The sequence below is a fragment of the Rhincodon typus genome, chromosome 16 (assembly GCF_021869965.1).
Source record: "Rhincodon typus isolate 14 chromosome 16, sRhiTyp1.1, whole genome shotgun sequence".
NCBI classification, from domain to species: domain Eukaryota; kingdom Metazoa; phylum Chordata; class Chondrichthyes; order Orectolobiformes; family Rhincodontidae; genus Rhincodon; species Rhincodon typus.
Window position 1 is genome coordinate 47,684,444 of NC_063347.1, and position 14,125 is coordinate 47,698,568.

Sequence of the window (14,125 nt, forward strand, 5' to 3'; positions counted from 1 at the left end):
AACTCCCTACTCTTCAACAAATATATAATTTTGAAACAAAATCTCTAAAGCTAAATTAAGATATCGACTGATCAGTTTTACCATTGCTCCATCTTGATTAGACACTGTCCTTACAAAATGAGCTTATTTTATTTATGTACATTTCGTATTAAAACCATCACATTTTCAGAATAATTGGCCTGATAATAAATGGGTAGCAGGCTCAACCTAATTCCAAGATTGCCAATTAGAGTTTCTGTTGTGAAGTGCAATCTGCTGTTTGTAAATCAAATGTAAGTAGCGTCGTTATAATAATAGTTTCCAAAGTGTGAATTAGGTCTGCATTGGTTATACTGACATCTTTAATTTCAAAAGCCCCAAAGCTGCAGTAAAACAACTGGAATAATGCAGCACTATCTATAAAAGATGAATATCTGTTTCTAAAAGGAAAATGAGCTCTGCCTGGCATTGGGAAAACATCTCAAGGGAATGGTATGACAATCAATGTAGGAGAATGCTGACTAACAAATGCCCAGGCAGTTGAAGGTTAGAACTAATGTTTTGAACATCACTTCTTTTAAAATTAAATAAAAAGACACTCCCCTAATTTATTTAATTATACGCTCATCAGGACAATTTGCAAGACATAAGTAAAAAGGAAAATTACATGCTGAGTGAAGAGTGCTGATTTTTTGGAACTTGGACTTCTGTGTATTCTTCAGCAAAATTACAAGCTATATGATTGACAGTTAACTGCCAAGGTTTCTTTAAATTTTAAATGAAACAAGTTTGCTCTGGTTAAGGTATTGTCCTGAAAAGTGAACCAGAGAATGGTTTTTCCCTATTTTGTTGAGTAGAAACAGGGTGCAATGTGTAGATATGTTCTTTCTGACTGAAAAGAGTGAATCAAAACCATCCTGTGGGATAATGGCTACCCTGATTTTGATCATTTCCTTGCTGTATATCACACAAACTCATGACAGGGTCTAAGGCTGTCATGTTTAGTGCTGAAAAGTGTCTGATGGTAAGGTATCTCAAATGCCTCTGTAGCAAGTTATGCTAGACATTTCATATTGTTGTTGTGCAGTGGTAATAGGAGTGTGTTTGATACCAACAAAATGCTGCTGTAAAACCAAAAAGACAGTCATTCACTGGTTCATGTATCACAGCTTTACCTTAACTAATCAGAGGGAACAAGCTTGGTTCAAATTGAAACAAAGCTTGGCAGTTAACTGTCAGTTCTCATCAAAATGCATGCTCCATGGCAACATCCGTATCAGAATATTCCTTATCAACGAGTCATCAAGCTCTTCTCACATGGTATAACTGTTGTTTTCCTCTGTAATTTGAATTCTGTTGTGAATTGTCCTGAGAATGCAAGATGTATGGGCTCACAAAAGTCCTTTTTTCCAGCCATGCTCAAGTTCTAGCAAACAACAATTATTGATTTGTGGGAATATATGCTAAAGGATATTCAAGTTGACAATGCATGGTAAAGTTGTCTTTTAAAAAGATGTGTTGTAATCTTCAATATTTAACTGAAGTGGTATACTTTCAGTTTTGATTCGTTTGAAAGTAATTTGGCTCAAATATTACTGAAACTGCAAAACCTGCAGGGCCCTTGTATCTCATACCAGCTGGAATTAATTTCTTTTGATAGCTCAAGAAACCAAATTTTGGTCTGAATTTTGCAGTATTAATAAGGCTGAGGCAACTCTTGCTGTTTGGAAATAAAACATCAACTCCCAGTAATAGAACGCCAGTTGGATACCTAAATCAAGTGAATGCAGGAAAAATATTCATGATAATCAGAGAGGTCAGAACCAGGGGTCACTGGTTAAGGTTAGGACTGAGATGAGGAGATTTTTTTTTTACCCAAAAAGGTGAGCCTGTGGAATTCTCTGCCACAGAAAGTGGTTGGTGCCAAAACATTAAATATTTCTAAGAAGGAGTTAGATGTGGTTCTTAGGGCTAACGGATCGAAGGGCATGGAAGAAAGCGGCCATGGGGTTCTCCATTCGATAACCAGCCATAATCATATTGAATGGTGGAGCAGCATTGAATTATCGAATAAAAACCAAAAGAACTGTGGATGCTGTAAATCAGAAACAAAAACAGAAGAAGCTCAGCAGGACTGGCAGCATCTGTGGAGAGAAATCAGAGTTAATGTTTCAGGTCGAATGACCTGCTGAGCTTTTCTAGCAATTCCTGTTTGAATTATTGAAAGCCTGTGTCTTGCTCATACTTTCTAACTTTTTAAGAAGGTTGCTATCAGAGCTGCTCTGTTTCTTTAGAAGTAACAGTATTTTGTCAACTGACTCACCATCTTAAATACATGGTCTGGTGAGATGGTCTTGTCTTTCCCTAATGGACACAAGCGAAATGTACCAGAAAGAAGTTAGTGCTTGTTTAATTGAGCATTTGTACCCATGATCAATTATGACATTACTTCTGCAGTACAACAACATGTAATTATGTAGCATCTTTAACAGTAAAGCATACTTAAGAACAGATGAGGGCAAGCAAACGCAGGAATGGAGGGTATCTTGGAACTGGTATAGGTAAAGACACTGGCAGATGGGTTTGGGTGATGGAAGGTTTAGGAAGAATGTAAAGTGGGAGAGCAGCAGAATAATCAGATCTTGGGTTTGCAAAGATTTGGATGAGACTTCAACAACAAAATGTTTAAAATAATCATAAATACAAACAGGTGGAAATAGGCAATCATTGTGATACATGGTTTGAAGTTAACTTTTAGCACTAATTTTGCAGGCAGCCTGATTTGGCCTCAGACAATCATCTAGGAGAGGGATGGACTTAGCAGCTACAGAATGAAGTTTGTGGTGTGACCAAGACAACTACTGTTGACAGTTGAGAAATTTGGAACTTAATTTAAGCAACATTTGTAATGAAAATTAATGCTACTAAGTGCGGATTTTCATTCCTGCAGATTCCAGTTGTGGTTGGAGATGATTTTGATATTTTCAACTTTTTAGTTCTTTTTCGTTAATATTTCTTGTTCTTTGCTTTCTACATGTGATCTGACATCAAGTATTTTAATTCCTTGTATTTTGTATGCCCTGCTGATCAACATTACTTCAACCTGATTGGTTAAGGAAAAATTGTTTTAAAAATCAGAAAATAGGAGCAGGAGTAGCCCATTCGGCGGCCCTTCAAGGCAGCTCCACTGCTCAATATGATCATGGCTGATCATCTGACTCAGTACCCTGTTCTCGCTTTCCTTCATAGCCTTTGATCCCTTTAGCTCTAAGAACTATATCTAACCGCTTCTTATTTTGGTCCTAACCACTTTCTGTGACAGAGAATTCAACAGGCTACAAGAAATTTTTCCTTGGAGAAGACCACAGTTGCTTGCCCTGTGCACACAGTGCCTAACAACCCTGCTTCTTCGATCTATTGGAAATAGAGAAAGTTAATTTGCCACTGACTGCACAATTTCGCATATTGCTTTGGGGAATGTAAATGAATATATTTTCTATCTCTACCTGTAGAAGTGGTCTCTGTGCATTTTAATTTTCCATCATTAGCCTGCCAAAAATCCATTAAGTGCAACCTGTTCCATTTAAAGTTGTCAGTTGAGCAATCACATTAAAAGTCATTAAAGTTGTCTTCAGCTGTCCAGCTCAATAATTTGAGGTTTAAATCTATCTTGTGGTCAAATATAGAAAGGATGTATATTCTTCACTTGAAATTGATGGCTAATAACTTAATACGTGTTGGCAGAAATCTTCTGATCTGGGTCAGAACCCTCACTTGAGTGGTGGTCAGCAGTGAATTGGGAGATTAATTTCATTGTTAAACAGGAGTTAGAGCATGTTTTAATTCCTCTGACTGTACCTGGCGAACTGTTGAGATAAGTCAGTTGAAACTTTCAAATCTCCGTTTCTAACTCAGAATTGAGGTCCTTTTTCAGAGGACTTCACACACTGAGTGACTGCCCATCAGAAATACAGACTTCCTGGGTAATTGCTGCAGAATCTGTTGCAGTGGGATTTCCACACAGTCCTGACGTGCAACTTCAGTCTACACGTCAGTGATTATTTTCTGGTCAGAAGATCTGAGCAGTTTAATTACACTAGATGTGCTATTGTTTGCTTTTTGTTTAAGACTCTGCAACCTGCAAATTTTTGATACTTAGTTGATATTTCATTTTGCTGCTGTCAACTTACACACGTGAATAAAACAATTCGAACTCTGGTTTTGGCTATTGGTAGCGGTCTAAATATTGGCCCAGATACAGGCACAATTCCCCTAATCTTTGTGAAATCCTGCTGAAGGAGGTTAGGAGCCTGTGTTCCCCAAAAGACGGCACTTTCCACAGTGCAGCACTCCCTCAGCAGTGTACTGAAGGGTCACTGTAGATTGTGTTCATTGAAGTGGGTTCTAAACTTATGACCTTCTGACTAGAGAAGAGTGAGCTTTATTTCCTGGTGAGGCACTGCTGACTGTCCCACTGATTTGGCTTCCATCAATAAGTGAAGCTGTTGAAATTGAGGTTAATTCACCTTGGGCTCCTCTTGTGAGCTGCCAAGCAACTGTGCAATTATTAAAACAGTTAGAATATTTGCTCTCTTGGGTGGAGAATTACAAGGATGAGGGAGGGCTCTGAAAAGGAAAATGAAAATAGCCAAGTGTTGATGAAAAATGTAACAGAGCATCTGTGATCTCAAGCCAAAGAATTAAATATTTTAGCACACTTTTACATACTGTATATGTTTTAAAGTAATATAAAAATGTAGATATTATGCATGTTTCCTTGACTATCATAATGTTTAAAATTTTGTAGCATTAAATACCGTACAAAAAACTACAAGGAATATTTTATGGCCATTTCTAAAATGGAGCAAATGTTTGATTTTTTTTTCCTGAACTTCCAGTTGGCATCCACAATATTTTGCTTTTACTTCTAATTCATTAATTGCAGTTGAGTGTTAACATTATGTTGTAGAATCAATGTTCTGCATTCCTTTTCAGGCTACAACCTGATATTTTTCTTTGTCTCTTTGCAGATGCTGCTGGAGTCAAGACATAGCTGGGAAAAAAAAATCTTTCACCATGCCCTGTGAACAAAAGAACAGCTGAGGGTAGTGATCAATCCCAGCACTTTGGAAAAGTACCAGATATCCTTCTCTACCCAGGGCTCTATTTTCTGCATCCAAGCATTGATTTGCTGCAAGCATCAAGTCTCTTGACAGTTGGTCATTCATTTCAGGAAAAGTTTTTAAAAATGTGTAGAAAGAAATTTTCCACCACTTGTCATGTAATGATGGGTTTTCTGACTCTTTGTCTAATTGAAGCATCTCCACAGTCTAACGAATGCCCTCAGCTATGCGTTTGTGAAATTCGGCCATGGTTCACCCCACAATCAACGTACAGAGAAGCAGCTACTGTGGACTGCAATGATCTTCGGTTGACCAGAATTCCTAGCAACCTTTCGGCTGACACTCAGGTGCTTCTGCTTCAGAGCAACAATATTGCCAAGACAACTGATGAATTTGAGCAAATGTTTAACCTCACAGAGTTGGACCTCTCTCAAAATAATTTTACCAATATTCAAGATGTAGGTCTGACCAACCTTACTCATCTGACAACTCTGCATCTAGAGGAGAACCAGATAGCAGAAATGCCTGATTATTGCTTACAGGATCTCACCAATCTCCAGGAGCTGTATATAAATCACAACCAGATCAATAGCATATCTGCAAATGCCTTTTCTGGCTTAAAGAATTTGCTGCGTCTTCACCTAAATTCCAACAAACTACGAGTGATTGACAGCCGTTGGTTTGTGTCTACACCAAATTTGGAGATTCTCATGATTGGAGAAAACCCAGTAATTGGCATCCTGGATATGAACTTCAAACCTCTCAGCAATTTGAGGAGTCTGGTTTTAGCTGGAATGGAACTCACAGAAGTTCCTGGGAATGCACTAGTAGGATTGGATAGTCTAGAAAGTCTTTCATTCTATGACAATAAACTGGTAAGAGTGCCCCAACTTGCCCTTCAGAAGGTCCCAGCCTTGAAATTCCTGGATTTAAACAAGAATCCTGTTCGTAAAATTCAAGAAGGCGACTTCAGAAACATGCTTCGTTTGAAAGAACTCGGTATTAACAATATGGTTGAACTAGTTTCTATTGACAGATATGCGCTGGATAACCTGCCTGAACTTACAAAACTTGAAGCCACAAACAACCCGAAACTATCATATATTCATCGCTATGCATTTCGGGAAGTTCCGTCTCTTGAAAGTTTGATGCTCAATAATAATGCATTAAATTCTCTGTATCAAAAGACTGTTGATAACCTCCCCAATCTACGTGAAGTAAGCATTCACAGCAACCCAATCAGATGTGACTGTGTTAGCCAATGGATGAATTCAAACAAAACAACCATTCGGTTCATGGAGCCTCAGTCTATGTTTTGTGCTTTGCCGCCAGAATACAGAGGACAGCAAGTTAAACAAGTTCTCATGCAGGAGACAGCCGAACAGTGTCTCCCAATGATTGCACATGAAACCTTTCCAAATCATCTGAATGTAGATGTCGATATGACAGTTTCCTTAGATTGTCGTGCCATGGCAGAGCCTGAACCTGAAATCTACTGGGTGACACCGCTTGGAAGTAAAATCACAGTCGACATTCTGTCAGATAAATATAAATTGAGCAGTGAGGGAACTCTTGAAGTTTCTCACATTCGCATTGAGGACTCTGGCCGTTACACTTGTGTTGCTCAGAACTCTGAGGGAGCTGATACAAGAGTTGCAACCATTCGAGTTAATGGAACCCTGCTAGATGGAACTCAGGTTCTGAAAATATATGTAAAGCAAGCTGAGTCCCACTCCATCTTAGTTTCGTGGAGAGTGAACTCAAATGTCATGACTTCTAATTTGAAGTGGTCTTCAGCTACAATGAAGATTGATAACCCTCACATTACATACACAGCAAGGGTTCCCGTGGATGTGCACGAATATAACCTGACTCATCTTCAACCCTCAACAGAATACGAAGTCTGTCTTACTGTCTCTAATATCCACCAGCAGACTCAGAAATCATGTGTCAATGTTACTACAAAGGGAGTGGCATTCTCACTGGACATTTCTGACCAGGGAACAAGCACAGCTCTAGCAGCTGTAATGGGCTCAATGTTTGCCATCATTAGCATTGCCTCAATAGCTGTTTACATTGCGAAACGCCTCAAGAGGAAAAACTATCACCATTCGCTAAAGAAGTACATGCAGAAGACCTCTTCCATTCCCTTGAATGAGCTTTATCCACCACTTATAAATCTATGGGAGGGGGATAGTGAGAAGGAAAAAGACGGCTCTTCTGATGTGAAACCTATGCCTGTTGACACATCAAGAAGCTACTATGTATGGTAACTCTGGAGGAATTTTGCTTCTAGTTAAAGGGAGCACAGATACTTATTTTGCTTTTTTCTGCAAAAGTGAAAGTTCTGAACTTTTTGTATTTTGACTTTGCTAACCTCTGGCAGAGCTGTGAGGACAGGTGGATATTTCAAAGACCTATTAGTATAGCGTATCGCCTTTTGTTCAACATTTAAAACGAAAAGAAAAGGGCAGCCCCATTTATCTTGCAAAATGTCTCAGTTGCTGTGCTTGATTACTTATTTCTGTCTCTATTGCAGAACTCTCAATAATAATTGATGACAATGTAAGTCATCCCATGTTTTTAAAGAAGTGATGCGCCTTCTGAGGTGTGTTCATTTTAGTAGAAGCTGTTTACCTTAACTGTTGGGCACTGATCCACTTCCATGTTATAGGTTTTTTTTTTAGAATATTGAAGCTGACATACAGGATTAGAACTCATTCATTCTTCTATTGAATGCTGTTAGCCAACTAAACTGTATTGTTGTATCAACTATAATTTGCTCTCTTTGGAATTTGAAAGCCCAAACACTTGTAAATTTGATTTGCCTTCTTTGCTTGAACTAGTTTTACAGTTTATCTTAGATAAATGTGTGGTTAATGTTTAAAAACAATAATAATGTAACGTGCTTTTAAAAACTGCAACATTTTAAAAAAAAATCTGTACTTTTGTTGATTTATTGAGGGACTTTAGCTGCCAGGTTTTTCTGAATGTCTCTCTAATTGCATTTAGTATCAATGGTTTAAACAATGAATTTTATTGTGAAACGTATAGTGTAAAATGAGAACAAAACTATAATAAATTAGTTTTGAGCTTGACATTTTTCATAGTTTTGTCTCTGATTTTTAAAGTGTCTTTTTTTTTTAAAGCTATGTCCATTATTCCTGTAGATTTCTTACATCTAATTTTTGACATTTGACAAATTGAGTTGGTTGACCATAAATTTAATTCTTGATTCAAGAAAAATTGAACCTCAGCGCTGGCAATAAAATATATCACCAAACAGCTTTAATGGATCATTCTGGATAAAAAGTATTGTGAAGTGGGGTTGTTCAGCTGTATTGATGAAGCTTGTTTTTCATAAGAGTAGGAACTGAGGGTTAAGTAGTCTTCTATCTGGCAATGCATTTAGTTTTGACATTTCAAACTGTCATCTTGCAGGAAGACCCAAGGGATGGCCTGCTTGAACTCAATAGGCTTTGGAATTTCTGGCCAACTAATTAAATATTTGTGCCAATGGCTGAGAATTAATCCTTGTGTTTACCCAAATGTTACAACTCCTATTCTGTACCTTGTTTTTCTGAAGCAATTATTTTTGCTGACATCAGGATTTCCAGCTGCAGCTAGTTCCAGCTGCATCAACTCTGATTCAAATTGGATAAAATATAAGCCAATTAAATTTCTGTTTAGCAATCTCTATCTGCATTATCTGTTATTTAATCTTAAAATAATAAAACTATCTATTTTTAGTGTTCAAAATTAATAAATAAAGTTTGTAAAAGTATTTGGAAAACAAAAGCCCATAGAGGGCAGCACGGTGGCTCAGTGGTTAGCACAGCTGCCTCTCAGCAACAGGAATCTAGGTTTGATTCCAGCCTCGGGTGACTGTCTGTCTGTGTGCAGTTTGCACGTTCTCCCCGTGTCTGCGTGGGTTTCCTCCGGGTGCTCAGTTTCTTCCCACAGTCCAAAGATGTACAGGTTAGGTGGATCGGCCATGCTAAATTGGCCATAGTGTTCACAGATGTGTAGGTTAGGTGGATTAGCCATGGGAAATGCAAGGTTACAGGGATTGGGTCAAGGTGGGATGCTGTTCGGAGGGTTGGTGTGGACTCAAAGGGCCTGCTGTCACACTATAGGGATTCTATGATTACCATTTAAGACAATCATCAGGCTGTTGCTTATGAGCTAATACTCTCTATGCAACACATTAAGCTAAATATGGAAGGAAATGGGAATGATAAATTATTATATTTTTAAATGTAAAGTCAACATGACTTTTTGGACAATTTGTTTCAGTTGGCTAACACACATGTGTGCACACAAAACGACCAAACACTTTGCTTGCAAATAAATGACCGAGATGAGCCCATAACTCATTGGGGTATCTTCATGTTCTCCAAAGACTATTTTCTCAATATTTATAGTCTTGAAGGATATTTTGACAAATGCCATCATTCAGCTTCAGTGGAACTGTGTCACCTTATCACTAATTTGAGAGCGGGCTGAACATGCATTGACCACTATGTTTCAGGACCAATTGCTCAACTCTCCTTTAGTTTCTCTAATTTACTGAACAATTAATTAACTTGTAGATTGGTGATACAGTTTTGAACCCCATGTCTTATTGTTGGTATAGCATGATTGTATGCTGTTCTAAGAGCTCTTGATTTTGACGCAGTTTGGTCTTTATAAAGCGAATAGGTGGCCATTATCCCATTATTGTGAAAGATTTGCATCTTAAGGATTTAAAATGTTTTATTTGGATTCCCCTATGCCTTAAAGGGAAGGAGTACCTAGAAATGACAGCTGTTCTCGAGTGTAAACAGAAAAAAAAGTAACTTCTTTTCAACAACGGAAAGTTTTTACTACGTTTGAGTCTTATTTTGATGTTAGCTGTGCAAAATGATTTATTACCATCCTGTGTTGTTTCATACTTCTAACATTAACCTTAGTCTTAGAGAAGATGTATTTCTACTTTGTAGGTGGTCTAGTGGAGTTAAAGAGTGATTTGTTCCATTTGTGGAACTGCTTGTTTGAAGACTGAAGTATCCATATTTGACTGACAACCTTTAAGTTAAAAATAGTACTTTGGAAAATTTCTCTTTCTCTCCATTTAATGAATTTTATGCATGAAGTATTGCTTGATTTGTTGGATCTGTCAATGTTTCAAACCCACGGGTGAGATGGAGTCATGACTTGCTCTTCCCACAAGAATTTTTACCTGAAGTGGAAATGGATAGAAGTTAGCACAGTATTAAAAAAATGCCTATCGAGTGGAAAAGAGACTGTGAAGGTAAAGTTAAATTGTTAAAGGTTAACAAACCAATATATACATAGTGTCTCCTACAAATAGTACTTTTAATGTCACCTATTTAAATTGATAATTGTAAATTGATCTACTGGTAGCTTTTCTGGTGTCTGTTATTTTTCATTTGAAAGGAAATTTTGCCTTTTTTTACATTTTGTTTGTATGGATTACAAGTAAAGGTTTTTGACAGTGATGTCAAATGAACATTTGCCATACTCGCTTGCAAAGCTTGTCACATATTTTGATTACATTGTCGGTGATACCTCAAGAGGAGAAATTCTAAATCACACGTTGCTTGTTATTTTGTTGTGATGACATATTCAGCCACTGCGACCTATTTTAGCATTGTCCAAGCTCCACACACAACATGCAGTAACAACTTATTAATAGTTACTCTCCAAGACAAATGTACTGTTGAAAGTAGAAAAAGGCTATCGATCCACCCCCATGTGGAGAATTTTACAGTGAAGTGTGAGATAGGATAGTCAGCAGACAGTTTACAGCCACAGAGGGAATCAGGGCTGAGGTACCTTTGTGTGCAGAAGGTGATCTCCATGGAGTTTGCAAATGTACGTCAGGGGAGAGAGAGCCTGTGAAAATCCAGGGCTAGGTTACCGAAATGAAACTCTCTCAAACAAGCCCTTCAGTGATACTCTGTATTAATGATCTGAACTGAGAGTGAACAGCCCCTATGGAAGTGGTAAAGGCTTGTGCATGGCATAAGGCACAGTTGTATGATCTTACAGTTTGTGGATTACAATAATTGGCGTTTCTCTCTTCCATTATTTAAAATCTCGTGCCACCCTCATCAACCCAATGTTCTACAAGTTGGGTGGCAGTGACTATATGTATCACATTTTGCTGCTCTGTCTTCAGTGGTCCAAGCAATGCTTCTCGTTACTATGGTTTTCTAGCTCTGCAATCTCCAAATCTGGAATTGCCCATTCTTGTGTTGGGCTTACACTGAGAGAACTTTGAGACAGTGTGGAAGAAATTTGATACAGAATTTGACATATCTTTTACACTGTATCAGATATTCCCAGTGCAGATCCAGTTTAGCTTAGACACAGAATAATGTTTCTTCCAGCTGTACTCCACCACCATAGGCAACCAGCACATTTACAACATGGGTTAGACACTGAATAAAGCTGAACAACTTGACTAGGGGCATAGCTAGGTTTTGAACACTACAACCTGGATGGCTTGAAGTCTCATAGCAGAATTACTTAGTTCCACACTCACCCGAATATCCAGGGTCGCCATTCCAATCCAAGTCCAACACAGCAGGAGAGAGTGAGGTTAACATTTCACTCAAGCTCCGTATTGCTGATGGGTAGATTCATAAGTACAAGGTGAAAGTGATTTGATTTGCCAAGTGCCTTTCATTCTCAAAATACAGTATTTTAGCCATGAGTTAAAACTGAAAAGAACTGACATATGGTGTTTGATTCAAAGACACAGAGTTATGTGCACTGGGGCACCGTTTATGGTTTCATATATGTTAGTCCATGTAATGTAAAGCAAAGACTTGCACGCAGACTGTGTTTGTTGATATTGCTGTACATTATGCACACTACGTTGACTCCAGTGCAAAATGTGATTGGAGGTAAATTGCATGCCTTTTATAATGAAATGTCACATGCTGTAATGTTCTGTAAATGTTCCAAAGGTACAGGCTCATCTGGTCTGGAATCTGTGCTATTATAGGACATTATCCTGCATTCTCTGCCTTCCCTTTTTAAAATAAGGCAATTCCTTTTTCTGCTAAACCTGTACAAGAATGCATATGGATGCATTGTCTGTCTGTATCCATTCTGCTCAGGCCTAGGACATGCGATTTGTACCAGATATGGTCCGTATATAATTATCATAACGTGGCAGTATAGATTTGCCCTACTGTGCTAATTGAGGATATGTATCATTTGTTGGAGCTGTGTGGCTATTTGGCAAGATGTCTGAAGAGTCCAAAACCTCTTCCCATGTGACAGGTGATTGATGACATGCAGTTTGGATATGCCATCTATTTCTTGACAAGACTTGACCATTGTTTAGTGTCTCAGAACTTTCAACTTAGTTCATGCAGGGTAGGTATCTCATTTAAGCACCTTTTTAATGAAATGTTTAGTTACATGAATCTAAATATTCACATATATTGATAAGCTTTGAAGAAAGATGACAATACACAAGCAATGGTACTGCACCTGGCAGTTGATGATCAACTTTCCAGATGATGCTCTTCTCTATCAGGGAACCCTGTACAAATCTGAGTTTTTCTTTAATGCTGCACTTTGAGGAGGATCAATGCTGGGTTCAGTGGTATCTTTTAGATGTAGCATTGCATCAGCTTAAAAACTGTTGATAACTTGAAACTGGTGATTAGTAATGTGATCAGTAGATTTGATATCATTTGATATTCCATCTCCACTTGGAAGAATTGTTGTTGCAATTTAGCTATGTTATATATAAATCTGTACATCCTGGTAGACGGATGATAGAAGGTTGTCTTCTTCATTAATGTAGAAGGTTTCAGATATCCACCTGAGGCATTGTCTCGACATTCTAGAAAAGTTGGATCATGCCGATGAATAGGATGTTAAACTTACTGTAAGCAGCTAACTTATCTTATGTTGACTGTACCACCCTGTCAATTTCATGTAAGATGTGCAAAGGAATGATACTTGCACTGCTTCAGTGCTCGTCTTGGCGTACAGTGTGCATTGTGCTCTCTTTTGGCATATACCACTTGGATGGAGGTAAAGGCTTTAACTTTTTTTACTGTATCTATGTTGTGTATCAAGTTGACCACTTGTTTTGCTGTCATGCAGCATTGTGTTGTACAATGTGTTTCTGCGGGCAATTGGACTTTGGTCAAAATGGGTGCAATGCCATCTGGTAAAAGATAGGTTGCATATGGCATAAAATTCTAGACATGTTATTTGTGGTTCAGATAAGTTACATCTCATGCAAGATTTTGATGTTCTACTGGACCTTTTTTGGCAGCTGCAATACTTTCTTTCAGAAGCTAGGATTTACAAATGCTCCTGGCCTGCTGCAATTACTTCGAACTTGGGTCATCCTTCTAGTGGTGCATTGATTGCCTTGAGTTTGTCCAAAAAAACCTTTCAGAAAGATTTGATGGGTGTGGATGTAATGAGTTGTTTAATGATATTTTCAGCTACTTAAGCTCCAGTGAAATCGCATTCCATCCGTTTATTTTGACACTAGCCTATGAATTAGCCAATTGTTGCAGCTGCCTGTTGGAGAGAAGATATTAACTCCAAATCGATCTTGAAATCAACCATAAGTTGACTTTCTAAAATCTGAAGGAGTTTTTTTCCGTATCTTTCGCTACCATCATAAACACTGGAGGATTTGAATTATCTTATTGCTTCAGTATTCAAGGCAAGAAGAAATTTGACTTCCTGTCATTTTTTGTCAACTATCTACTGATACATAAACTAAAGAGTTAATACCTTCTTTAAGTGACTGAAGTTCTCACGAAACATGGTCAGAATTAGGTTAGTGCTATGCTGTGATAGCATGAGAGGTTAGATGCTAAATTAAAATGCAGAACCACTCAGGTAATAATCTTTTGATCAGTACCTAAACTATGTATAAATTGGATCAGAGATAGTAGGAACTGCAGATGCTGGAGAATCCGAGACAACGTGCAGGGCTGGATGAACACAGCAGGCCAAGCAGCATCATAGGAGCA

At 38.0% G+C, this 14,125-nt stretch overlaps 1 protein-coding gene across 2 annotated transcripts in view; it reads left to right on the forward strand.

Annotated features, from left to right (window-relative positions):
* The window catches only part of lrrn1 (leucine rich repeat neuronal 1), a 42,058-nt gene extending 33,981 nt beyond the window's left edge, over positions 1 to 8,077 (forward strand). For both annotated transcript variants that reach the window (XM_048606442.1, XM_048606443.1), the window contains exon 2: positions 5,010 to 8,077. In XM_048606442.1, the coding sequence (XP_048462399.1) occupies positions 5,228 to 7,375 (2,148 nt within the window). In that variant the 5' untranslated portion in view covers positions 5,010 to 5,227 and the 3' untranslated portion in view covers positions 7,376 to 8,077. The remainder of the gene's footprint in view (positions 1 to 5,009) is intronic.
* The last annotated feature ends 6,048 nt before the right edge of the window (positions 8,078 to 14,125 follow it).